Source organism: Lactuca serriola, chromosome 9, assembly GCF_051521515.1.
Source record: "Lactuca serriola cultivar US96UC23 chromosome 9, Lser_US96UC23_V15, whole genome shotgun sequence".
Classification (NCBI taxonomy): domain Eukaryota; kingdom Viridiplantae; phylum Streptophyta; class Magnoliopsida; order Asterales; family Asteraceae; genus Lactuca; species Lactuca serriola.
The window spans coordinates 17,331,226-17,358,235 of NC_136416.1; the positions used below are offsets into that span (position 1 = coordinate 17,331,226).

At 36.8% G+C, this 27,010-nt stretch overlaps 2 protein-coding genes across 2 annotated transcripts; both read right to left on the minus strand.

Annotated features, from left to right (window-relative positions):
• Positions 1 to 17,569: 17,569 nt before the first annotated feature.
• LOC145075396 (uncharacterized) lies at positions 17,570 to 21,033 on the minus strand. The gene is made up of 4 exons (XM_079021656.1): positions 20,992 to 21,033; positions 20,624 to 20,928; positions 19,942 to 20,516; positions 17,570 to 19,662 (listed from the first exon to the last, which is right to left on the minus strand). The coding sequence occupies exons 1-4, from the start codon at positions 21,031 to 21,033 to the stop codon at positions 17,570 to 17,572; spliced, it is 3,015 nt and encodes a 1,004-aa protein (XP_078877782.1).
• Positions 21,034 to 24,175: 3,142 nt separating this feature from the next.
• Positions 24,176 to 26,400, minus strand: LOC145074324 (Sodium Bile acid symporter family). Its single transcript, XM_079020725.1, has 5 exons — positions 25,836 to 26,400; positions 25,461 to 25,556; positions 25,067 to 25,373; positions 24,745 to 24,992; positions 24,176 to 24,650 (listed from the first exon to the last, which is right to left on the minus strand). The coding sequence occupies exons 1-5, from the start codon at positions 26,240 to 26,242 to the stop codon at positions 24,422 to 24,424; spliced, it is 1,287 nt and encodes a 428-aa protein (XP_078876851.1). The 5' UTR covers positions 26,243 to 26,400; the 3' UTR covers positions 24,176 to 24,421.
• Between the last annotated feature and the right edge of the window lie 610 nt (positions 26,401 to 27,010).

Genomic DNA, 27,010 nt, shown 5'->3' on the forward strand with positions numbered 1-27,010 from the left:
ATTTGAACATATATATATATATATATATATATATATATATATATATATATATATATATATATATATATATATTTACATTGTGAATGTGAAAAGTATTTTCCGGATTCACCGTGGGAATCCGGATTCACGTTGTGAATTTTCGAAGATTCACATTGTGAATTTGACGTAAAAAAACAAAAAAATTTGAATTTTATATCGTTGGAAAAATGATAAAAAGTTATGAATTTTTGTATTTTTAGTTTTTTTTTTTTTGATAAAAAATAAGTTCTAAAAGTTGAAAAAAAAAATGGTTCCTTGGTTAATTATAGTTCTCTATTGAACCTCACCCTATATATATATATATATATATATATATATATATATATATATATATATATATATATATATATATATATATATCCAGTAAAAAAAATTTTAGTAGGAAAGTAAAAAGTTTTTTTTCTACATGTTTTTTTGACGAACGAAACAAATGTATCACTAAATGAATTTTAGGATATGTTCTATTTAAAATGAGAGAAGTTAACCTTCATGATGGATGTGAGTGTTTTTTAGTCTGATTTACCTTGACGTGTAACATACAAATTTTTATGTATGTTGTTAATCTAGAGAAGGCTGCAAAATGGCCCCTGAATTTCACTCTAGTTTGAAATTAAGCATGTGATCCATGTAAATAAAAAAACATATTTTAGAACATTTATATGAAATACGTTTCTTTTTCTAGAACGTTCATAGAAATATATGTTGTTATTTTCATAAACGTTTATGGAGCACGTTGTTGACGACTTGTTTAACTCAGATTGTTTTAATTTTTTTTTTCAAGTGGCATACTATGTCATGCGGATGACAAGTTAGAAATTTAATGACATGTTTAAACACACAAGACACTAACATGATTTCTAAACTTGATTTTATTTAAAATTCTTAAAATAAAAAATGTTTTATTTTTGAAGATAAAAGAAAATGTATTATATTAAATAAGAATTCTTTTGCACTTCATTAGGCCATCTTCAATGGTAGTTTAATGGGGAGTTTAATTCCATTAAACTCAAAATTCTCATTGTAGGTTAATGACATGGCACTCAATAGAATAGGGAGTTCAATCCCCATTGAACTCCACACTCTCTCTCCTCTCACACACATATAAATGATGTGGCAATCCATTAAATTGTATTGGGTTTAATGGAGTGTAGAGTTTAATAGGTAAAATTGTATTGTAAGTGGAATGTACATGTGGCAATCCATTGAACTCATTTGAGTTCAATGCATTGAAGATGGCCTTACTACCGAAGATTTCCCGCGTTAGATATGGATTGTTTGGGTGATTGATTGTTTGTAAAGTAGCATGTAAGTTTGCCACGTTTAATAGATAGGATGCCAAAATAAATTTAGCAAATTACCAAAACCGCATCTATCTATTCCCGCACAAAACCTCTACGACTACCATAAGTTCTGCAAATAAAGAACTGACATACATTACCCATGAACCAATCATCACAATATATGACATATTAAACTAATAACAATGATTGATTCCTATCCATTGCTGAAGAAGTAAACCAAAGTCTGAATGTTTTTCTAAAAAAAAAACTATTGTGTGATGCTATGCTAAGTAAATGCTATTTTTTAGTAGATGGAGATTTATCGACCTCCTCATAGTTGAGACCCATGTTGATTATTCTCCAATCTTTTTGTTGTAAAATCATGAAACAACGGGTTGTTGTTAGGGTCAAAATTTGTTCAACTGTTTTTTCTTGAATCGATTTTGACTTATTTTAGAGTTATGAGTTTAAAAGGAAGTAACTATTTAAAAAATTTCCAAGAAAAGATATGTATCTTTCGGTTCCAACAGATCATTGTGAACACTGAGCACTTAGGTATCTTAGCTCATCCTCAGGTAAAGCTTTTGAGAGAACCTGCAAAAATACATCAAGAATTAAACAAAAAATGCTACACAATTTGGTCGAATTTAAATATGATTGTCATGGACGAGCTGCAAATGTAATGCATCTGAACACATGTTACCATTTAGTGCTTCAGATGTTGGGACCTTCCAAAGCTTCAATTTAGTGTTCTTTGCTTCAAGTTCTTTTACTTTTAACTTCATCATGGTTTCATCTTCCATCATACTTGTACTCCATTTACTCAACATATTTTGCATATCCCTAATTGAAAAAAGGAATAATGTGTTATAAGCCAACTATTAGAAAGTAGGTTAGTATTTTTTTGGTGATAACGTAACATACAATTTTAATAAGCTCCATAACTCTTATTTCTTCACATACATTGTATACATGTATTACACAAAGAAGCAACCCAACATCCATGTGCTCAAAAGAACTAAAATTAGATTTGTTTCCCATATATAATAAATGGGCAATAATGTAAATTCAAAATTTTATATGTACCTTCCTTGCATAAATGAACAAATTGTTGAAACCAATTGGATCCCTGCACCTAAGTCGGGCACATTAAACACACAGCTACTCGTATTCAATAATGAAAACAAAATGTTTAAAATTAGTGAGTTTGAGTTATTATATATTATTGATTAACCACCAACTCACCAAGTAACCTTTGCGAAATTCCAAAATGCCAGCTAACAATCAGTCATCATCCAACTACATTTCCGTCCAGATTTCTAATGTACAGTGGAACACTAAATTCTTCTTACCAACCAAACCTCGATATGGAGGATTGTGTGAATGTTTTTGTGGCCTGATTAGAAGGGTAGGGCTCCAATCGATAACTTCATCAACAATCTACAATGAATCAGAAGGGGGCGGCGGGATGAACTTGAAGGCGGTGAGGGAAACAAGATCTTCGAATCCCTGAACCCATCAAATAATCGGAACCAATCTAAGCAAGAAACCGAAATCGAAAACCATCATCTGTCACAACCTGAGAGATAATGTTGAATTTAGGGTAAAATATAATGGGTGAGACGTAAGGCGGTGAGGAGAAACAGTGATATCTATTATAGGTATTTAGCTGAAGCAAGGTAGAAGAATATTCACGGACGGCTAGCGGTGGATTCGAAAGGTTCTAGAAGTATTTCGATGGGTGGAGTGGAGAACAATGACGATGATGAGGGGAGAACATAACACGTGTGACGTGTCTTCGACATGTATCCGATCATTGACCACCCAGCATGTAAAAAAAACAACCAATAGGAATCAAAAACTGTTCATAAAGGGAGTTGCATATATATATATATATATATATATATATATATATATATATATATATATATATATATATATATATATATATATATATATATATATAGGGTTAGGTTCATTTGAGACCACTTATATTTTGTGAGACCGTGAGACGCATTTGTTTATTTATTTTTATTTTTTTTTAGTTAATTCATGTTCCGAATATAATATTTAAAAAAAGAATTTTTTGATTTTTCCATTTATTTTGCATTTTAAAATTATTTTTAGAATATGTACAGTGTAATATTTTATTTAGAATATTTCACGTATTTTTCAAAAAAAATAGAATTTTTTTTTTATTTTTTTTAATTTTTTTTTTTTTTTAGCTAATTCAAGTTCCGAAAATAATATTTAAAAAAAGAATTTTTAGATTTTTCCATTTATTTTGCATTTTAAAATTATTTTTTAGAATATGTCAATGAAATATTCTATTTAGAATATTTCACATATTTTTCAAAAAAAAAACGGAATTTTTTTTATTTTTTTTTTATTTTTTTTATATTTTTTTTAGTTAATTCAAGTTCCGAAAATAACATTTAAAAAAAGAATTTTTGGATTTTTCCATTTATTTTGCATTTTAAAATTATTTTTAGATTTGGTCTCACGGTCTCACAAAATTAAAATGATCTCAAATGAACCTTAACCTATATATATATATATATATATATATATATATATATATATATATATATATATATATATATATATATATATATATATATATATATTCATCAAAATATAATAATAAAAATTAAAAATAAAATATATTTTAAGCCACAAATATGAAACCTTTTTGTTATCTGCTTCAAACTTTTGTAATTATATTTAATTCACGAATTTTAAATCAACAAAAATAACATCATGTGCAAATCTTACTAAATAGATTCACACAAAACCATTTTAGTCTTTAATTCAAACATTTAACCCAAAAAATAGTTGGTTCAAAAGAAATGTGTTAATGTTTTAAGAAAATATTGAGAGATTTTAAATTTATAAAAAAAATCACAAGGAAACAAAAAAATATACTAGGTTCGAGTGATACGGGCTTCAAGAAAGAAGAAAAATAAATATTTAAACCCTCTTTTAGTTTAGGAAACATGAAATTTATTACAAAACTAATAATCTTTAATGTTATTTTTGGTTGTAAGAGTGTAATACACATGACGAAGCTAAGCTCAACAACAATTCTTTATGTAACATCTTTCTTTTTCTCAGTTAGAAAAGACCGTTTTATTTATGTTTATTTTAAAACATTGTTTATTGTGAATGCGAAATTTGTGTCATAAAAAGTATTTTTAAGAAAAGTTTTTTCATTGATTTTTATATACTTTGAAATGTCATAACTGATACAACAAACATAAGTATAAACGTAATTATTATAGGCCTTACAATAACTCATTGCACTAATGGTCTATACTCCTTGGATCTCTCTGTGGATTGTACATTCATACCGTTACCTGTGATACGAAAAAACTGAGCGGGTCAGGCTTGAGAGTTTGGTGAACACATATGGTTTTCAGCCAACAATATTATTATTATATTGTTTTAAGTTAATATAACACACCACGCATATTAATCCCGATTACCCATGTAAAATCCCGATTTTAACCCAAATTTTTCATTTTTATTTACTAATATATCATACTATAATTACATTTAGTGGAAACATGTTGCGAATGTGCATGTGTATAGTCGAACATTGCCCTTCTCACGAACAAATGAAATGCCTGAAAAACATTTATAACAACTAGGTAAGCGCTAGGTTTAGCGATTTCCCCACAATACCATATACAACAATACATATACATGCATAATAACCGAGAATTATGTAGGCATAACTGTAACATTTCTAAATTTTCAAGCTAAAAATTTCATTTTTAATTAAGTAACTTATAAAATCATTTATGAAAACATAGTCGAGAATATCACAATCCATAACACCATAATAATCATGTATTCGAAATCATATCATCAAGTAGTAATAAAATCATAGTACAATCCCATGAATCATAAAATACGGAAAAATGATGTGTGTGTGATGTGCAGCTACCGCGTCGGCTCCTCCCCTTCGCTGAAGAGGAACCTGAAACAAAACTAAAAACTGTAAGCACAAAGCTTAGTGAGTTCCCCCATCATACAACATACCATATAATCAAATAGCATACATACTGTCGGGAAATTATGGGGTGCCCGACCTACCCGGTCCGACCATTCTGGGGTGCCGACCTACCCATGTCAAGCCATTCTGGGGTGCTGACTTACCCGTGTCAAGCCATTCTAGGGTGCTGACCTACCCTTCGGTCCTAATAACCGAACCCCGGGGACTATTTCACCCCCTACCACTACTACCGCATATATCATAACATAAACATACTGTCAGGCATATATCGGGTGCCCGACCTACCCTTCGGTCCTAACAACCGAGCTTGGGGGCTAGTCCCCTCCTACTACCACTATCACATATAACATATCATGCTAACACATAAACATATCAGGCAGTGGCAAACCAGACAATTATCACAAAGTCAATCATCTCAAATATGATCAACTACTAGTGGGTCGGCCTTGGTGCCTTAGACCCACTTCTACCGGAAGGTAACTCACCTTGATGTCATGTAGTATCTGCATAGTCCTCGGTACGGGAATCAACTCGTCTCTACTCCTCAATCCCTACTAAACAACCATTCTCGATTACTAATACATACTCATAACCCCCTTACAAGGGTCAACCCAAATCCAAGTAAAAGTCAAGGTTAAACCCTGATCAAAGTCAACTTTGGTCAAAGTCAACATCTGGTTGACTCGACTCGCCGAGTTGGTCCACCAACTCACTGAGTCCCCATGTTCACCTACTGCCATAATCCCGTCCTTACTCTTCGAGTCTACCAAGAGCTCGACGAGTTCGCCTTCAACAACACATCTGAATATCTTCAACCGACTCACCAAGTTCTTCCTTGAACTCGTCGAGTTTATCTTCATCTATATGAAGATGTTCAGTCTATGACTCGTCAAGTTCATCCTTGAACTCGTCGAGTCCGTCTTCATGTGATTGGGACATTACCTTGAACACGTCGAGTCCTATGATTTCCAGGTCCAAAACAAACCCCTAGCGGGCTGAGTCTTCCTTCCACTCAACCAAACCATTTCCAGAAAACATTTGGGGGAAAAAGCAACCCGAATCGCCGAGTCCCTCCTAATCCAAAACTATACAGTCGATTATAATGGGTCTTAATGCATCAAAACCATAGATCTAACCTCCTAGGGTCCATTTCATACGTAAAGCTACAAACTTGATGTCCATGCATGGGGTTTTTGGCTCCAAAATCCATGAAAAGGGGTTTATAAGATGCATGGGCTTCCCATGGCCATAAAGTTGGCACCTTTATGCCATGGGAACCCTCAATGGTTTAATATCTAAAGTGTAACTCCATGATACACACTCAATCCGAATATGGACTTAGAAATGCCCCAAAAGGCCAAAATGATAAGATCTAATCCCTAGAGGAGATCTATCAAATGAGAAGTCGAGGTTGAAGCTTTTTACCTTGAATGGGATGGAAATAAATCAAAACCTCTGGATTTACTAGTCTTCTCTTGATCTTCAAAGCTTCCTTCTCTTCTTCAAACCTCAAACCACCACAAAACACACAAAAATGGCTCAAGATCACTCAAAAAAGGTTTGGGTTTCAATCTAGGGCTTCTCTGAGTTGGGAGGGGTGATTAAGGCTGGTTTGGGACAAGATAAAGTGTTTAAATAGGGTGCAAACCCTAAATATTAGGGTTTTGTCCAGACAGCCCTACTCGTCGAGTCAGTCCCCCGACTTGTTGAGTAGATCACTAAAACCCTCGCATAATGTCGAGTCTACACGACAAGTTGGGCCTCCAACTCACCGAGTCCCGGAGTAGAATACCAAAATACTTGAATTTAAATACGTACCAGGAACCAGCTGCTACAATAACTCTAATCTAGGAGCTTCAATTCACCGGTTATCTAATACCGCATGGCTTCGCTAAAATAGTCGGGAAAATTAGAAAGAAAAAGGCCAAGAGACACGAAGGAGTTCCAGAGTGGTTGTCAAGGAAAAAGAGGTGTGAGTAATAAATGAAAATGGTTGCCTATTTATAGCTGATTTTGGGGTGTATGTCATGCAATTAGGTGGAAGTACTGACGTGGCGTCGTTTGGGTGGTGACACATGGTAGAAATATGGTGGTGTGACAGTGCACGCTGCGTATGCTGTCTATACGCACGACTGCGGGGGGAATTTCTATTTTCTTAAAAATAGCATAACTTCGCCGTACGAGCTCTATTTTCAACACATTTTATATCCACGCATATCTATCGATGAGATCTAGAAGTTTCTTTAGACTCTATCGGCTATCTTTTACTTTATTTTACAAGTTATATTTTTATAGGCTTATACTGTTAACGTCCGTGTAAAAATCATAACTCTCTCATACGATATCCGTTCTTGAATGTCTTTATATCAACGGATAGGTATGGACGAGATCTTCAACTCTCATTTAGAGTGTTTTTCCTAACAATCAACCAATTTCTATCTTGGTTTCTGTGTCGTACACTATTGCGCTGAAACTTCTAAAAATCATAATTTCCTCTTATGAAGTCAGATTTGGACGTTCTCTCTATGTATGCTCTCGGTTTTACGATTACTACAACTTTAGTGAAGACCGTTTATCCTAAATATCCTTCTATTAAAGACGTCTATTTATGTGACTAGTTGTTTATAGTATAAAGTGAAAATGGGGTGTTACAACTCTCTCCCACTTATAGAGATTTCGTCACCGAAATCCTACTCCTAGCATACCTTAAGATAATTTGTATATTATCCTGTTGGGGTTTTCACCAGATCAACTCAGGATCTACCCGACGTTGCTGCGTCGAATTTGTCCATCCATACTTATTTTGCCGTAGAACTTTCTTTTCTACCATAGGCGTACTCCCGAACTCCTTGGAAAGTCTTCCAAAACCGGGAATTCATCAGTTTGGCCAGCAATTGACAATCGCCTTCAGATCCGATATGTCGACATGGTCGACTCGTTATAAAACGCTTAACTATGGAAGTTTATCTATGACATCCTAACGAAATTCACTTTTTGGAACATGCCTCCATAAAGGCTTAAACACACACGAATCTAGATTAAAAATGTTATTCCGACCTAATTTAGGTGTTCTAACATCCTGAATTTTAACCAAAACTACTATCACGGGTTTATTGGTTTGAAAACACTCGAAGCAATATTCCAATATTGGCGACGGACTCATGATAAGGCTTTTTTTATCTACTATATTATAACGAACACTAGGTCGTGTAATAGTCATCTCACAAGGCTCTAACTACATTACCTATATCGAGGTACAAATATTTTTCGAGTTATTCATTCTCATCAGTATCCCCCCAGGCCTGAATACTCACGGTCAACCTTTCTGAATGTTCTAGTCATCATCCTTCCATTGATATCTACTTATCACCATCGATGTTTGTTTTCTGAATTTTGAGGCTAGAACTAATTTAGAGGTCCTTAGTCTACACTATACGGATGTTAAAATCTAACTTTCGTCCTATGTTACCCTATGAACATTTGAAATTCAATCCTAATTCTCTATTAATTCTTATGCTTATCGACTAAATGGACAACTAAACTAAACACGTAGTCTATCTTGATGCCTAAAGTTACACAAAAGTATTACCATATCCTTAGTGGTCATAGTCATTTTCAAATGGTCTCCTCCTATGGGTCTCTAATCATACTTATGAAAATACTCTATCCCTTGACGTTGATCCTACGGCTATAATCAATCGGCTCAGGTTAACTAAATCCTTTATGATTGAAATCAAATTCCTAAGTCTGGTGTATGCCTGGATTATTCTACGCTCTCTATAACAGTTTAAGTAATCTACTAAATTTCTAACTAATCCTCTACTGCGAGGATAAATCCTATATCCTCGAAGGAACGAACCTATATGGTTCTCTTGGCTATGTGAGCCGCACCTAAGAATTTGGTAACTTCATAAATCCTATCAGACGTTTGGAATGAAGTACTAACATTTCCTTGAGAAGCAAGAAACTCATAACCTATGGGTAATATAACAGAAGATTTCCTTATTCTGTTACCTGAAAACGAAACTAACTATCTCCACCTACTCGTTTTGCTGCTCTCCTGGACCTTGATGTTGAAATAGAAAGTCGAACTACTTTTTTCACTTTCTTCTTAAGGGTTGGTTCTCCCCCACTTGGGTTTCTCATCCTCATCGAGGCAAATGATGGCACAAGTGGCTATTTGGTTTGAGGGTTATGTGAGTTTGGAGTTCGGTAAAACTCCCCGCCATGTGAATCGCGTCTTCTTGGGGGCTTGATAACAGAATTTGCGAAAGTAGTTCGGGGCTCCATTCATGAATTGAGTTCAGTTCGGGTGTTCGGTCGAGTGCGTGCTCGACTCTGTATGCGTTTCGAATTGATAGATCAGGGGTAAGGCATTGGGTTGCATTTGTGTTAGGATGAAAGTGTTGTAAGACTATGGGGGAGCCGTAGCATTCACTAATGGTCAATTGGGGTGAAAGTGTTGTAAGACTACAGGGGAGCCGTAGCATTCACTAATGGCCAGATAGGATGAAAGTGTTGTAAGATTACAGGGGAGTCGTAGCATTCACTCATGGTCAGTAGGGCGAAAGTGTTGTAAGACTAAGGGGGGTCGTAGCATTCACTAGTAGTCAGATAGTGTGGAGAGTGTTGTAAGACTGTGGGGGAGCCGTAGCATTCACAAGCGGTCAGATAGTGCGGGAAGTGTAGAAAGACTATAAGGTAGTTGTGGCATTCACGGATTTGTTTGGATGACTTAGGCTAGTGTGGGCCAGTTTGCAAGGTTGTGAATAGGTCACAACATAATTGGAATTAGGTAACGGTAGGTCGAAGGAGACCAGGTATGATGTAAGACTACAATTATTCTGGTAGCATTCACCTTTTTGCATCGGATTCAGTGGCGACAGGTTGTCAGCCTATATGATCGAATGGACCAGAAGGATTAGATGAGCCATGAATGGCGGTATAGATAGGGCAGTTATTATCAGACGAGGTATCCTTTAGTGTTCATGTGGGACTGCTGAGTGTGTTTTTGGATCAACAATCGGTTAGTTGTCCGTTGTTTCGACGGATTATCTCAGCTTCGGTCAGGTATAAGTGTACTGCAGGGAAATTTGGTCTATGACTCTATTTTCTAGTGGGAACCTCATGTTATCAGAAGTTGAGTAGCCAGTTGGGAGATAAGTGCAATGATCTCGACAATGATTCGGTGTGAGCGGTCTGTCAGGAAGCCAGACCATCTCGAGACTTCAGATTTCGGATTGAGTAAATGTGATCATATTGAAAGGAATTTGTTTATCCTCAAGTTTTAGAACCCTGCAAGGTTGGTTTTGGTTGCCTTGGAGAGGCTATGGTATGACCGAGACTGTGGCCATGTTGCTCAAGTTATTTGGCGTATGAGGAGTGGTAAGGAATGATTTCAAGGACAAAATCTAATTTAAGTGAGGGAGAGTTTTAACATCTTGTTTGAAATAGAGTAATTAATAATAAACCAGGAACCCCAAGATGTGAATTTATAATTTATATTATTTTATAATGGCCCTAAAACCAATAATATTTAGTGGGGCGTTGGTTTCGGGGAGCCAAATAATATAATTTGGACTGTTGAGGGTTAAAGTGTAATTTCAGGATTTATTTTGTAAAGATTTTTCAGAAGTCAGGGGGTGTTTGGTATCATTTGGATTTAGAATGAATGAATTTATGGAAGCAGGGGCAAAAGGGTAAATTTTGGACTTCAGATGAAAATAATTTGTAGAATGAGGGGTTGATTGGTAAAATTCTGGACTTGATTTGTAAAGGATTTCATAAGGCGGGGTTTAAATGGTAAATTACGGATTCGTTTTGAAAAGAATAATAGAAGAAGGGACCATTTCGTTTATTATGGGATAAAGCTTAAGGGATCGGGGTATATAACCCGTCACCACTCGTCCAACCCTAACCCTAAATGACATGGCCGCCACCTTATGTCTTCCACCACCGGCCGCCACCCTCTTTCTTCAATTTCCGGCCACCACCACCGTTGTTAAGGTCTCAAACCACCGTGCCCCATTCTAATGACCGAGAGACCCACTGTTGACCAGAGGCGGAGCAAGGAATATCGATACATGGGCTGTGAATGACAAGGTTGCTGCTATCATTGCGCCACAACCGATGAAGACGATGAGCCGCCACTACACCCGTTTCCGATCAGTGAAAGGCCACCAGCAACCACAGGAATGTCGTCGTTCTTCTCCTTCTCATTCTCCAGTCGTCATCATGGAGCCCCTCAACCACCGTCAGCCGACGTTGTGGATGCTAGAGTTGTTACTGCTGTCACCGTGTGTCACCAGGTGGGTGGCTACATCCGTTTTGGCGTAAAGTAGATTGTTGTTGTTGCTAATCGTTTTTTTGAGCGTTTCCGTTGGCTGGAATTCTCGGAAAAGCCACTACCACCACCGTCAGGTGGTGCCTGCCACCATGTACCACCACCAGCCACCACAAGGGTGGTTTTGTGTGTGTGTGCTTATCTTAGCGTGTGTGTGTTATTTGGGATTTTGGCATTGTAAACTGTAATTAGTGACTAGTATAATCAAGAAAACTCATAACCACCACCGTGAGGTGGTGGCTGCCACCTTTCCGCCACCACCAGTCGTCGTATCGGGTGGCGGTGTGCTTTTACTTGTGTTTAGCTTGCTTTTGGATGCTTGGACATAACGGACTAGAACCATAACCACCACCACCACCGTGAGCCGTCGTTGACTACCACTACCCGAGGTGGTAGTGGGTGGTGCCCGACTTAGCAAAACCCTAATTGACCTGATGAAACCCTAATGGGCCTAAGGACTTATCTTTTGGGCCTAATTGTATTGTAATGGGTTGGAAACCCTAATTACGATTTAGAAAACCCTAATTTGGATATATGGACTTTGGACTATCAGGACCCGTATTTTTAGATGACTAGATTGGAATTATGTATTAAGCCCGGCCACATTATATGATTGACCCAATAGATTGATGGACTTAATGGATTAAGTCCTTAATGGGTTAAGTAAGAAACACTTAACCCTAATCGTCATTTTATGTGAAAACCCTAATCTTGCTTGGGACTTTCTATTGGGTTTTGGTGATTGGGCTATTGATGGGCGATCCAAGAATAATCATATGGACTAAGAATATATGGATGGGCCTTAGGGTAAGGCCTATGTGAGGGTTTGGGCCCAATTTGGAAAATTGGGCCATAGATGGGTCATAATTGGGCCTTGAGGATTATGAGAGGTTGGACCATTGGAATACCAAGTGGTTGGACAGGACCAAATGGTTGGGCTTTAAGATAAGCCCATGTAGAGGTTTGGGCCCAATTTGGAAAATTGGTCCATGTCTTGGGCTTTGGTCCATAGTTTGACTTTTAGGCCTTTGGATTGGGCCTTGGACTGAATAAAGCTAAGTTAGGGGTAAAGTAGTCTTTTTACCCCAAGCATGGACTTATGGTAACATGTTGGAACCCAATTATTAATTGGGTATCGTTTTGATGTTGACAGTTCGGGAACCTGTCAACCAGCAGATAGAGTTTTATCCACGGGACTTTAGCAATGTGAGGTGAGTCTCCTCACCATACCAATGGGTCTAAGGCACCAAGGTCGTCCCATTTTATGATACGTGGTACACTAGTTGATGTAGTGTTATGTGGCATATGAGCTGGTTTTGTGCTAGGGAGTATGATAGTCGTATATGTGTTATACTTGTCTGGAAGACCATGCGAGAGCCCATGGCACTTGGATGTAAGACCATGTGGAGAACCCATGGCTTTCCTATTAAAGACCATGGGGGAGCACATGGCACTTGGATGTAATACCATGTGGAGAGACCATGGCTTTCCTATTAAAGACCATGGGGGAGCCCATGGCACTTAGGTTTAAGACCATGTGGGGAGCCCATGGCATCCTGGAGTAAGACCTTGTGGGAGCCCACGGCATCCTTATATGTTTAGATACTTGGCTTGTATATGCTAGTTGATTATGTGACATGTGGTATGATAGTTGTTTATGACAGTATGTGATATGCTAGTTGTCTTTGTGATAATTGCATGGAAGACCCCGAGGAGGGGGGAGCCCGTGGTAGTTGGATATCAGACCATGTGGGGGAGCCCATGGCAGTCCATATATGTTTATATACATGGCTTATGTGATTGATATGGTTTATGTAGCTGTTATAGCTAGTATGGATTATGTGGTTATGTGGATTGTGTGGGGTACACTCTGGGGAACTCACTAAGTTTTGTGCTTATAGTTTTGTTTATTGTTTCAGGTATCATCGGTTTGGAAAGAAAGGGCTTGACTTGATCGCAGCGCATACACCCATGTTTTCCACAATGAATGATTTTGGGATGAACTCAGATAAATTTTTTAATCAGCGATGTTTTAGAATGTTTGGAATAAATGATATCTACGTTTTGGCTATATTAAAAATGAAATTTTACCCTTGATTTTTGGGTCGTTACACGTAAGTAGTCCTTCAGTAGATAATTAATAATACTTGAAATTGTAGGTTAAGGGATATATCTAAACCTAATAGAGTAAGCCCTAGACTATAGTCATGATTTCCTAAGAAAGTATTCGTTCTCTATAGTTAATAGCTCTGATACCAATCTGTCACACCTCCGGCCGGCGGCAATAACACTGGGCGGTGTAACTTCAGTCTTTGTATCACAGTTATCAAACATATATTGAACAGTACAAAAAGAATTATTATAAACTACATACATTTATTGATGATAGAAAGTTACATTATTCTTGTAGCCTGGTGATTATTACATAGTATCCGAATTATCGCACACGTCTTAACATATATATATATATGTGTGTGTGTGTGTGTGTGTGTGTGTTCCTTATGAACAGAAAGGATAACAATAAAACTTTCGTTGTTCAAGAAACATTACAGTTTATCTAGTTCCTGAAAACACATGCATTTTAAAAATGCGTCAACATAAAGTTAGTGAGTCCACAGGTTTTGACTCTAAGTAAAAATAATATTTTTTCCAAGTTACAAAAGTATAGAACATAGTTTGAAAATATCATTCTGACTCATACTTGTCTCTAACATACAATATATATCCTAGGTATAATGGTTTACTTACAAAATAATTAGTATACATATAAGTTTCGTATATTATGAATATAAGTGTTTGTAATCCCACACAAACGAAGGTTGCTACGTATAAATCTTATTTCAATTCTATACGACTAAAAATCGCTACGTATAAATCTTATTTCAATTCTATTAGAGTATGTGTGCTAGCTATAATTGTTTACTTAATGAATAAGTAGAATACCTACAAGTTTCCTTGTACTTAGAGTATAAGTGTTTGAGAAACTTATACTTAACAATTTAACATTAATACTTGTATATCAACAAAGTATAAGGTTTCTAAAATTGTGCTACCATGAGTCCATAACTGCGGCTATATGACATACAAGACCCTTGATTAGTACTACAAGTGTAGTACCTTGGTAATAGATTCTGCACGCTTCATCGACGTAGGAATAAAACAAATTAGGCAAGTTCGTCAGCGAAATAAACCATTGGGTTGTAGCTAGCAACCACGGGTGGGGGTGTCAACCCGTATACATCTATATTCAACTTCCTTGTCACTCGAAATAAACCATTGGGTTGTAACTAGCAACCACGGTCGGGGGTGTTAACCCGCATAGATCTATACACAACTTCCTCGCTCACATGGGATTAGCGGTAACAAGTTAGAGGATTTCCCTTAAGATTTCCAATTTTAGTTGATGAATAAAATAGCTCATGTAGACTTTGTCGAGTTCCTATATTTATAATAGTGAAAGTATACTCGTGTCTAAAACCCTAAGTTACTAGACTACGCTTTAAACATTACTCCTAATTTCATAATACTTAGGCAGTATGACAGTTATAACTTGAAGTAAAAACCAGGTTTCATCTAACATAAAACCAAAAATAGCAACAAACTTAACAAGTCTATATAGAACCCCCGAGTATAACTTTGGGGTTATAACACAACATAGTATATAGAACTCCCGAGTATAACTCTGGAGCTATATAAATCTATGATAACAACATGCTAACAAGTTTAAGATAGTGGTATGATTTCAAAATATTAGATATATTCTGGGTATATATGATACAAAACAACTATATATCGGTTAATATAACTATTTATGTTCATATGAATATACTATCATATAAACATAATATTAACTCATATATAATATTTAGCATGAATTTCCCCCAAAAAATATTTAAAAAAATGGGGCCATGAAACTCACTCTAGTAGCGTGATTTGATTGAATCTAACTAGAAATGGTTAGCGGTTCGTGATCGTCGGTCTTGGGACAAGGAACGCCTTCAACAAACAAGAGAGGGGAAAGAGATTGTGGTGTAAGGAGGGTTAGGGTCGGACTTGTTATTTATAGGATGTCGAAGGACCTCTCACGTTGTGAGAAATCAATGCTCAGGTCGTGTGGTCTGGCTGCATCACCTCGTAGACTTGCCATTTGTGTTTCTAGCTTCGGAAGGTGTCTGGTTGACATCTCACGTCGTGAGAATAACATGCTCACGTCGTGAGCCCTAAACATATCACTCCGTAGACTTACTATTTGTTTTCTAGCCTTGAGAAGTGTCTTGGAGCACTCTCACATCGTGAGAATACATGCTCACGTCGTGAGCTATAACAAATTCGGGTTTCTGCCACGTGTCATGCTCTCGGACTCCTTGATCTTCGGAAGATCATATTTTTTGCATACGAACTCCATTTTCTACGTTCTTTATATCCACGGGTAGGTATTTCCAAGTACTACAACTTTCTTTTATATTCCAATAGCTAATTCTCACTATATTTTAATTTTTTCTTATTATAGAGATTTATAGTGTTAGAGTTTATTATAACTTCTTCATGCGAAGTTAGATTAAGATTTGTTAAAAACATTTGGAATTTTATGGATGTGTGCTTTGATTTATATCATAAGGTATGTATGAAAGTTCATATTTTTATTAGAATTTGCCATGAACTATAAAGTAAGTTTATTATATTACTTGTTTGACGTGATCATATGTGACTGTTGTTGACCTATTTTGACTAGTGTTACAAAAAGAGGTGTTCGGGTTGGAGTTTTGTCCGTGCAATTTCCTGGTTTTCGCTAAAACCTCTATAAGTTAAGTTGCACTTATTTTATTTCAAGTGTAACTTATATTTATATTTATAGTCGTTCTTAAAAATTTATAAATAAGATTTATCAGTAATTCCAAGTCATTATACTACTTGATCAACTTACGGGGTGATTATGATAAATTTAATGAGGTGTTTAATGTGGGATTTCCAAACAGTATACTAGCTATAGTTGTATACCAAATGGATCATACCTCAATATGATTTTACCTGGTAGTTTTTACTTGATAGATTTTAATGTATACATTGAGATTGTTTCCAAGTCATTATACTACTTGATCAACTTACGGGGTGATTATGATAAATTTAATGAGGTGTTTAATGTGGGATTTCCAAACAGTATACTAGCTATAGTTATATACCAAATGGATCATACATCAATATGATCTTACCTGGTTGTTTTTACTTGATAGATTTTAATGTATACATTGAGATTGTTTAGGAATTGTATTTAGATGATATTTTATGATTATATTAATGATATTTATTAAAGAGAATCAAAAAAAATCCCAAAAAATGATATAAATTATCATTATTGTTTTTTTAATAAAAAAATATATGAATTTTTTAGTGAAAGGAATGTAGATGATATATTTATTTTATGCTTTTTAATGGGATACGCCATGATAGTGAATGTTGTAACATCAATTTTTTTAATTGAAAATATATCGACACTAATCTAAATGTAAAGTATAAAACTTATTATTTTTGATATGTTTTGTTATTTTTTTAAACAATAAAAGTGTATAAAACCAAAAATATTAATTAATTTCTCTCTCTCTCTCTCTCTCTCTCTCTCTATATATATATATATATATATATATATATATATATATATATATATATATATATATATATATATATATAGTTCGTTGACAATATGTACCATGACTGACTTTTTTTTAGAACGGCAGGCATATAAAAAAACGAAAAAGCTAGCCAGGAGCTAGGAGGTACAAAGGTCTCAAGAAACCAACAAAACAACAAAGGAAAGACCAAAAGAAGCAAACAAAAAAGCAGAAGACAACCAAAAGAAAGAAAAAAACTGGAAAGGGAAATAAACTAAAATATCTACATCCTGCCATAGCACTCCAAGATTGGATCACAACACCACTCGAGCCATCTAAGCTTCCTTCCCTTCCGATTCCTCGCATTGATCCATAGATGCGAAAATGTTTGTACCTCGAGAGCCAAAGCCAATCTTGATCCGGAGTTTAGGTTTGAGCAGTGAGCCTTGTTGTTCCTGAATCTCCACATTACCCATAAGAACACCAGCATTATAGCCTCATGTATCATTTCCAGTCTATTATGTCCCCTTAATGATTCTTTACAGTTTAACAGCTCCCTACAATCATTTGGATAGTTCCCCAGTAGACGCCACCAGCTACATACCTGCGCCCATGCTTCCTTTGCTATCGGACATCCCACAAAGATGTGATCTACTGATTCTGTGGCTTCATGACACATTTGACATAAGTCTGAAGAACTGATAGCAAGCTTATTTAAATTCTCCATGCATGGAAGCCGACAGTGGCTGACTCTCCAGGCTAATATGTTTACCTTACCCGGCACAAGCGGGTTCCATTTCCAACCAGCATTACTATAAGGCAGGGACCGGTTATCAATGTGTTTCCGCAGTGAGGATACAGTATAAACACCCGAGTGATCAAGAGACCATAACCATTTGAATGAACCATCGAGATTTAATGAGCTTTGAAAGAAGGAAAGGAAAGGCACCTGGTCTTTGTCTAAAAATGATGGTAGGCAAGCTATCGAGCCCCAGCAACTACTTTTTCTTCTAACAGCCTTTGGACGAGCCACACCACCCTCTGAACCATGAATGGCTTGAATTACCATGGCCCAAATGTTGTCCTGTTGGGTTCTGAAACGCCACCACCATTTACCCATAAGAGCAAGATTCTGCGCTTTCAAACTGCCAATCCCAAGACCCCCTCTTTCTTTGGAAGCTAGTATTTTTTCCCAAGCAACCCAGGCCATTTTACTTGCTTCCAAACTCCCACCCCAGAAAAAATTCATCCGAGTTCGTTCCAGAGATTTAAGTACTTTTGAAGGGGCCTTATATAGCGAAAAATAATATGAGCTGAGGCTACCTAAAACGGATTTGCAAAGGGTCAATCTACCCCCAAACGACAGGGTGGAGGCTTTCCATCTCGAGAGTTTTGCTCGAAATTTTTCGATTAAGGGCTTCCAATGAGTTTCACGAACCATCGACACACCAACTGGGAGACCTAAGTAGGTAATCGGGAATGAACCGATCGAGCAGTTAAAGCTGCACACCACCAACTCCAATTCACAAGACTGGACACCAAGTCCGTAAATTTTGCTCTTTGACATATTAACATTGAGCCCTGAAGCCAACTCATAACACCGTAATATTCTAATCAGATTTTTCGTGTTTTCCAGCGACCATGAACCCAAAAAAATCACGTCGTCAGCATACTGTAGATGCGAGATTGATGGACCACAGCGAGGGAGCTGAACGCCACTATAAACACCATTTTCTCTTGCCGATTCCGGAGCTACATGGAGACCTTCAGCGGCTAAGATAAACAAAAAAGGAGACAGCGGGTCCCCCTGCCTCACACCCCACTCCATTCTGAATTCCTTTGTTGCTGCACCATTGATAAGAACCGAGATCCTTGCTGAAGTTAAACATCCACGAATCCAGGCTCGCCATTTATCCCCAAATTCCATTTGTTGCATGATTGAGTCCAAGAAATCCCAACTAATACAATCAAAAGCTTTTTCAAAATCAACTTTGAAAATGAACGCTTTCTTTTTGTTCTTCTTCAACCAGCTAATAACTTCATTGAGGATTAGAGGCCCATCTAGGATGTTCCTATCTTTAATGAAAGTTGTTTGCTCTTTACTTACCACATGGTGGATCACTTTTTTCAGCCGTTCAGCAAGGACCTTTGAAATCGTTTTGTATAGACATCCGATTAGGCTGATAGGTCGGAAATCGTTTAACGTGATCGGGTCCTGGATCTTTGGGATTAGGGTGATAAAAGATGAATTGCATCCTTCATCAATAAGCCCTGAGGCTTCATAATGCTTGACTGCTAGGTAGAAGTCACTACCAATTTCCTCCCAATGCTTCTTTAGAAAAGCGAAAGAGAATCCATCAGGCCCGGGGGCCCTATCTGAGCCGCACGCCCAAATTGCTTATTTGATCTCATCGATGGAGATAGGGTCTTCCAAGGACTCAATAGCACAGGGGGGCAATTTCTTGAAATTGGAGTTGATGAACTTAGGGCGCGATCTAATAGGTTCCGCAAATCTATCGGCAAAGTGCTTTAGAACTCTCTCCTTGATATCTACCGGATCAGTGATCCAGAAACCGTTTTCCTTAATACCATTTATACGCTGAGATCTTTTATGTTTGTTAATTAGTCCATGAAAAAAAGTAGTATTCTCATCACCTTCTAGAGCCCATTTAACTCTAGACTTTTGCTTCAGGTCCTTAATGCGCCCGGACTCGATTTCAATGATTTTTTGTTGAGCGTTCTGACGGGCTTTGAGCATTTCATTGTTTATCAGCCCCTTCTCAGCCAAGAGATCAATGTCATTTATTTGGGTTGTAAGCTCATCCAATTCCTTTTTCGATCTCCCGATCACCTCCTTCCTCCAAATTTTGATATGCTCCTTTAGGTTCTTTAATTTATTTGCCACCAAGGAGAGAGGAGATAGATATAGCTGACGCCTGGGGCAATTACTGACTGACCAACCATTACTTAGTATTTTCGCAAAGTCCGGATCCTCGAGCCATGAGTTATAGAACCTGAAAGGAGTGGGGCCGAAATCTAACTGGGAAGCTGAAAGGAGAATTGCACAATGATCTGAGTGTACTCTAGGCAAGGCAGTGACATTTAAATTCGGCCAAGAATTTAAGGAGTTTAAAGAAACAAGAAATCTGTCCAGCTTGCTGTGCTTGTCACCAGCAGAGTTCATATACGTGAATCTGCGCCCCCCCCCCCCATTTTGATTTCTAATAGACCTAGAGTATGAATAAAATCATTGAAGTAATAGGCACTACTTTGGCAGAACCCGGAACCCATCCTTTCCTCCGGTAGCCTGACAACATTAAAATCTCCAAAGATGAACCAGCAAGCGTCCGAATCTGAGTTGACCAACCCGACCAGGTTATTCCATAAAGATCTTTTCCTTATAGGCTCCTGGGGAGCATACACATTGACAAAACAGCAAGACTTCCTCAAACCCAGCCAAACACCTTTGATTGCAAGAAAGCCTTCACCTTTAATTGCTTCAGAGGCTTGAAAGAGAGATGGGTCCCAAAATGAGGCAATACCACCAGAGAGTCCATCTGGATCAATAACCTCACATCTGAAATTTGGAGAGCCCCATATTTGCCTATCCAGGTTGTTTATTATGTCCCTGGATTTAGTTTCCTAAAGCCCCATAAAAAAAGAGTGGTATTTAATGCGACAATCTCTGAGCCAGCCCCGTTTGACCTCGCACCCGATTCCACGAACATTGTTGGAGAAGATATTCATTGTTCAATGATAGTCACGCCACGAGCTTTAATCAGCTGTCTAATTTGGTCTGAATGATTACCTACTTGAAAACCCACCGATTCTCCGACATTGATGGTCTTGAAAACCTCCACTGAAGTAGCATTCGACTCCACCGGTTGGTTCTGCGAATTTTCAGGCTGCTGGGACCGGATCAACATGTCTTGAGTGGATTGTGAGCCGCCGGGGGAGCGATCTGCCAGGGGGGTCCGATCGGGAGAGGGGGATATTCTAGATTGATTACGCTCAGAGCATAAGTCAATGTTTCCAGATGGATTTGAAAGTGATGGGGCTATATTAAGGTCCAGGGGGAAATTAGTCTTGGGCTGGGGGGAAATAGAAGTGGGAGGAAATTGGGCCTGGACCTTATGTCGGGTCTTCGAAGCACCGGATCCGGATGAGACCTGGCCTACACCCGGGAACAGTGGCGAACCAGCTTCATTGCTTTTTTCCACAGGTTTAAAGGATCGAGGAATTTCATCGGCCGCCATACTGTGCGACACTTCCACTTCCCCATTCACATTCTGATTCCACGCTTTCCCATACAACACCGGAGAGACGTCCGGCTCTTGCTGGGTCTTTGCCGGCGATGCTCGCGGAGATTGGAGGCTGGCTTTAGAGCGGTTCGAAGTTTCACTGTTGAGGCTACCATTTTCACTTTTACTGGCTTCATCCCACCAAGACATCCTTTGATAGAAATCATTTGCAGCAAGAACCGGACTAAGTTTCAGGGATTCGAAAATATCCTCCATGATATTAATCAAATAAGGTCTTCCGTCCACCGTGATTTTTATGGAAGAACTGATGATTCCAGGATGGGCTGTGAGGATTCCGACTCTACCAAAAGCCAGATTAGGGGAATCTGTATTGCATTCTTCCGGAATTACCACCGTCCCCCATGTTCTAGCAATGATGCTGAAAGCTTCCTCACACCATGCATGTTGTGGCACTCCTTGAATGATTATTGAAGCAATTCTTTCATTAAAGTTTTCTCCTGCTTCCCAATTAGAGACCTCTTTAAACCACGACTTCCATATCTCTTTCCCATTATTCAAGAACTCATCTTTTTCCTGTTCATTCACGAATTCGAGCAACATCTTTAGACCCCCCAAGTACCTCAGATTCATTGACGGGCATCCCTCTAACTCTTGGAAAGCTTTCACGTTCATTAGGTCTTGGAAGCTTTCAACTGTCCCCACCAAGGTGTTCTGCATGGCATCTATTGACTCCGGGCTGGATAACATCTTTATTGTTTTTCTCGTCTGGGTCGAACCACCCACTGCTTTACTTGACTCCCCCGTTTCGATATCTGCACTTGACGTTGCCCCCTTGACCACCTCGGCAAACGATCTACCTTGTCTTCGTGTGTTCTTTGCTGAATCTGGAACTAGGTCTGGTTGTTGTCTTCTTGTGGGATGGTAGTTTCTTACTCGGTTCAAATTGTCAGCCCTTTGATATCGTGCAACGTTTGCTTCCAGTTTCTGAGCTCCAATGAAGATCTCGTTGAGACGTTTTTCGAATGAAACACAGTCTTGGACCCGAATAAATCGGACAAACCTGAAATTTCTTTTGAGCCGGTTCAACTTTTTTGCTATGTAGACGTCGACAACGGTCCCAAATCTACTGAACATCCGCCACAGTGCAGATTCATCCCAATCTGGAGGGAAGTTCTGTATATAGAAGGATACAGCCTTCCCATTAACTATGAAGTCTCTCCCATAATTTTTTCTCCGGCGAACTTGACTCCAGCCCTCTTGATCTCTCCAGCCTTCTCGATCTCCCATCTCTTAGACTACCCTTCGTACTTCTTTTCATTGTACCATGACTAAGGATATAGTGTTGATGATGTTCCCTTAAGTACGATACACTAAAGAAAAATTCAAACAAGTACGGCGACTTCACTATCATTTCACTCGGATCCAATAGCCACGCCATTTATTTTCACGGAATTCCATGAGAATTCATCTTCATTTTAACTTGTTTGATTAAAAGAATAGATCTAAACAAATTTGAGATGCAACTAGATCAAACGAAGAGGGCAAATTAATATTTTTAATTTTGTACCCTTTTTTATTGTTTTAAAAATAACCAAACATATAAAATTAATAATCTTTGTATTCTATAATTACATATTAATATCGATATATTTTTTCATGTAAAACAAAACTTTGTTATAACATTCATAGTTTAATGATTATAGTTTTTATGAATTTGTTACTGTTGTAAGATAATATTTTTTATGAAAAAAATTGATTTTGATGTGTACTTAATAAAATTACAAAATTAATAAATGTCATATGTAATAAACAAGTGCTAAAAAATATGAATTAAAAAAATGTGATTTCAAATTGTAAACTAAAAAAAGTTAGGAAAGATAATTAGCTATGTAAAATGTCTTGAAAATGTCGTTAAACTAAAAAAGACATAAAGACATGAAAAATGTAACAAACTATCATTTTTGTTTTTATCGGAAGAAAAGGCTATTGCATATGACAATGATATGTTAAAAACAAAAGTTAAAATTTGGTACCTTTTAAATACGTTTTTTTTTATTGATAATATTTCTAAATCACTTTCGATACTTCATCCTATTATGACACTAGTTTATAGTTTGTAAGAACAACGGTTACAAAAATAATTAAATTTTTATAGTAAAAGCTCATAATTATTAATCAATTACTTTCAATAAACTATTAATTAAACATGTTTTTATAGGATTTTCAATATAAAAATACAAATAATAATCGGCAATCATAATTGAAACTTATTCAATACGAATTTAGATTTATCCTAAATATCATGAATCAAATAAATAATTATCTAACTTATTATCGACCAATACTTTTAAAAAAAAAATAAAAAATGATGATAAAATGATTAGTGTAATTTTTATACCAACATTTGAAAAGAAAATCATAAATTATAAGAAAATAACAAATGACATAAATACGTATTCTTTTATTAGTAGAAAATTTACACAAACAAATAAAAGGTAAAAGGGAAAACGATGTACAAGAAGCAAGCAGAGAAGAATGAAAGTCAACACAAAAAGGAAAACATCTAGAACCAATATTTTATGATAGAAAATTATAATAATTATACATTACAATTAGCATACAATAACTAGGAAAGTAAAATATAATAAATCTTGAACTATTTTCATAAGACATTACTATTATTATTATTATACACAGCTACAGTTAAATAAAACGTGTCACATCCTTGGCAACATTTACTTATAAATGTGTCATATCTTGAACTAATTTCTATCATGTAATTACTATCTAGACCATATAAAGGGGACCATCCTCCCCGTGTTTAGCTCTTCGCACCAAAAAAATACTCAAATTTAAAAATCACATTTAATCATTCATGGGGAATCATTTTGTGGGATGAGATAATTCGGTAAGTCTCTGATTCGATAACCACTTCCCCAAAAGGACGCCAGACAGAGTCCCATTATTGCCATTGCAACAACCGAACACGCTGGCGGGACCGCTTGGGTGCTCCCCAAGAATTGCGTCGCAAGAAGCCCCGCCAGCGTGGAGCTTTGCATTCCCGTGCAAAGTGATATCGTTCTGCTTACATCTTCCTCTTGCCTACAAATCCCAATACATTGATGAATATTATGGATACAACACTTTATCATTATTACTGATTTAAACCAAGAAACAGCCGCATATGTTTATTTACCTACAAAAGGGAAGTTTGGAAATCCAATAACCGAAGGTAAATGCAGCAGTGTGAAATGTCAAAACAGGCCAAATCAACTTGAGACCTTCTGCAGAAAGAATTTGGCTCTGGTTAATAGCCAGAGGGCTCCCAATACAAATGGAGGTACAAAACATAGCAACAAATGGCATCACGGGTTGAACAATAGATACAACTGGTTTTGCGTATGTGTTGAGTACTAAACCAAGTGTAACTGGAAGAAGAACAACCTGAAAAAACTCGGAAATCAGAACCCATGGAGATCAAACTGGATCATGTTCATTAATCTGTACGTATTAAGTACCTGCAAGATTGATTTGGACATTGCAATGGCGTCCACTGGGACAACTGATCCGATAAGAAGACCAGTTAAAAGAGGGGTAACAAGAACAGAGGCGATAGTACTTGAACTTGTTAAGAGAATGCTTAAAGCCACATCCCCTTTGCTTAAAAAGCTAGCATAGCTGGACAACTGAGCTCCTGCAACACATGACATCAAGACAAATCCTGCATAGAACACAGGAGACATCCCGAAAGATCTTGCTACGAACATGCCCAGAACAGGTTTCAATACGTATTGAGCAAGAAACCCTATAGATAATGGTAAAGGTCTGCAAACACAGATGAAAACAATCAAAATCCAAAACTTGGAATCGGGATTGATTTAGAATTATTAGTTATTGGAAGCAGAGACTGACCTCTTAAACGCAAGTTTGAAATCTTCGATTGAAAGCTTAATGCCAATTGACAACATGATTCCACCAAGAGCAGGAGCATAGAGTTCCTTTGACACCCTGTAATCAAGAACATTACATAAAGTAACTAAAAGAAAGATTCTTTCCGATTAAAATATATGGTAAAACCCCAATATTAAACCTCAGAAGAACATATGTTAAAACCCCAATACATAAACCTCAAAACTGGATTAAACAAGTAGTATTTTATTGACATTTATTAAGTGTCATATGATAGTGTCAGTGGTTCATGTAAAAAAATATATATATACTAAAACCTTTTTTAGTTGACATAAAGGAAAGAGATAAAAAGGGTGTGATTAATAAACAAATGATTACCAGGTGAAGGTTAACGGTTGAGTTAGCGCGGCAATTGCGGTGAGCGCCACCACAAAGGGAAGCATCGCCGAGAGAATTTGGGAAATATCAGCTTTTACGGCCATCACGGATCCAGTATTAGGGTTCGTGCCGTAGGAAAGTAATATGAAGTTGCCTTCTCTTCTATGCAACCCGACTTTACCTATAAAAGGGTACGACGTGGAGCATGCGGATGCCGCAGAAGCACCGGCGCTGATAGAAGAGGATTTTCTAATTACGGAAGAAGAAAAACGAGGGTTTTGATTGATGGATTTTAACGAGATTGAATTTGTGGGATTCGGGAAGAAGATGAGGGGGTTGTGTATTGAAGTGTTTGTGTGTGAATTGAGTGGTGGCGTTACTGGAAGGTAGGGGATTGACGATGCCATTTGTAAGGGTTTAAAGGTAACTGTGCTGAAGGTTTCTCGCCGGTAGATAAATTGGGTTTTTTCCGGCGAAGATGGGGGGGAGGGGCGAAGAAGAATGAAGAAACGACGATAAGAAGATAAAAAAAAATATAATAAAAAAATATTCAATTTAAATTATTTAAAATTCTGATTGTATTATTTTTGGGGCTAATAAGGGAAATTAGATTCATAGTATGGACACGGAAGGTGCGTCTGTCTATGAGAGAAAGGTGTACACGTGGTTGATTTATGTTGGCACTTGATTGAAGGCGAAATACATGCATTTTTTTAATATATATTTTTAATTTTAATTAATATTTAAAATCTATTTTTAAATATTTTCATATAAATAAAAGAATAAAGATGCAGCAATTTAAAGTAACTTTTAGAATATTGGTAACTATATAATAATTTCACAAGGAATCATTGGTAAATATATTTTTATGTCGTGGATAGTTAAACGATAATTTTCAAAATACAATATTAAATTATAAACTATATATTTTACATACAATTTGATTTTTCACTCAAGCATGCCAAAAAAACGATCTACGAGATTTGTTAGAAGTATCTTAAGAAGTTATGTCGGAGATATGTTAGAGTTATACGAAATACGTATGTTTTGTCCATCACATTGTAGGCGGCACAAAGACTTTCACATTGAATGACCTTCATAATTAATAGTTGTCTTCCAGGCTCTAGCCCTTATATATGCATGTTAAGTATGGACAATATTTATTATATTAGCCA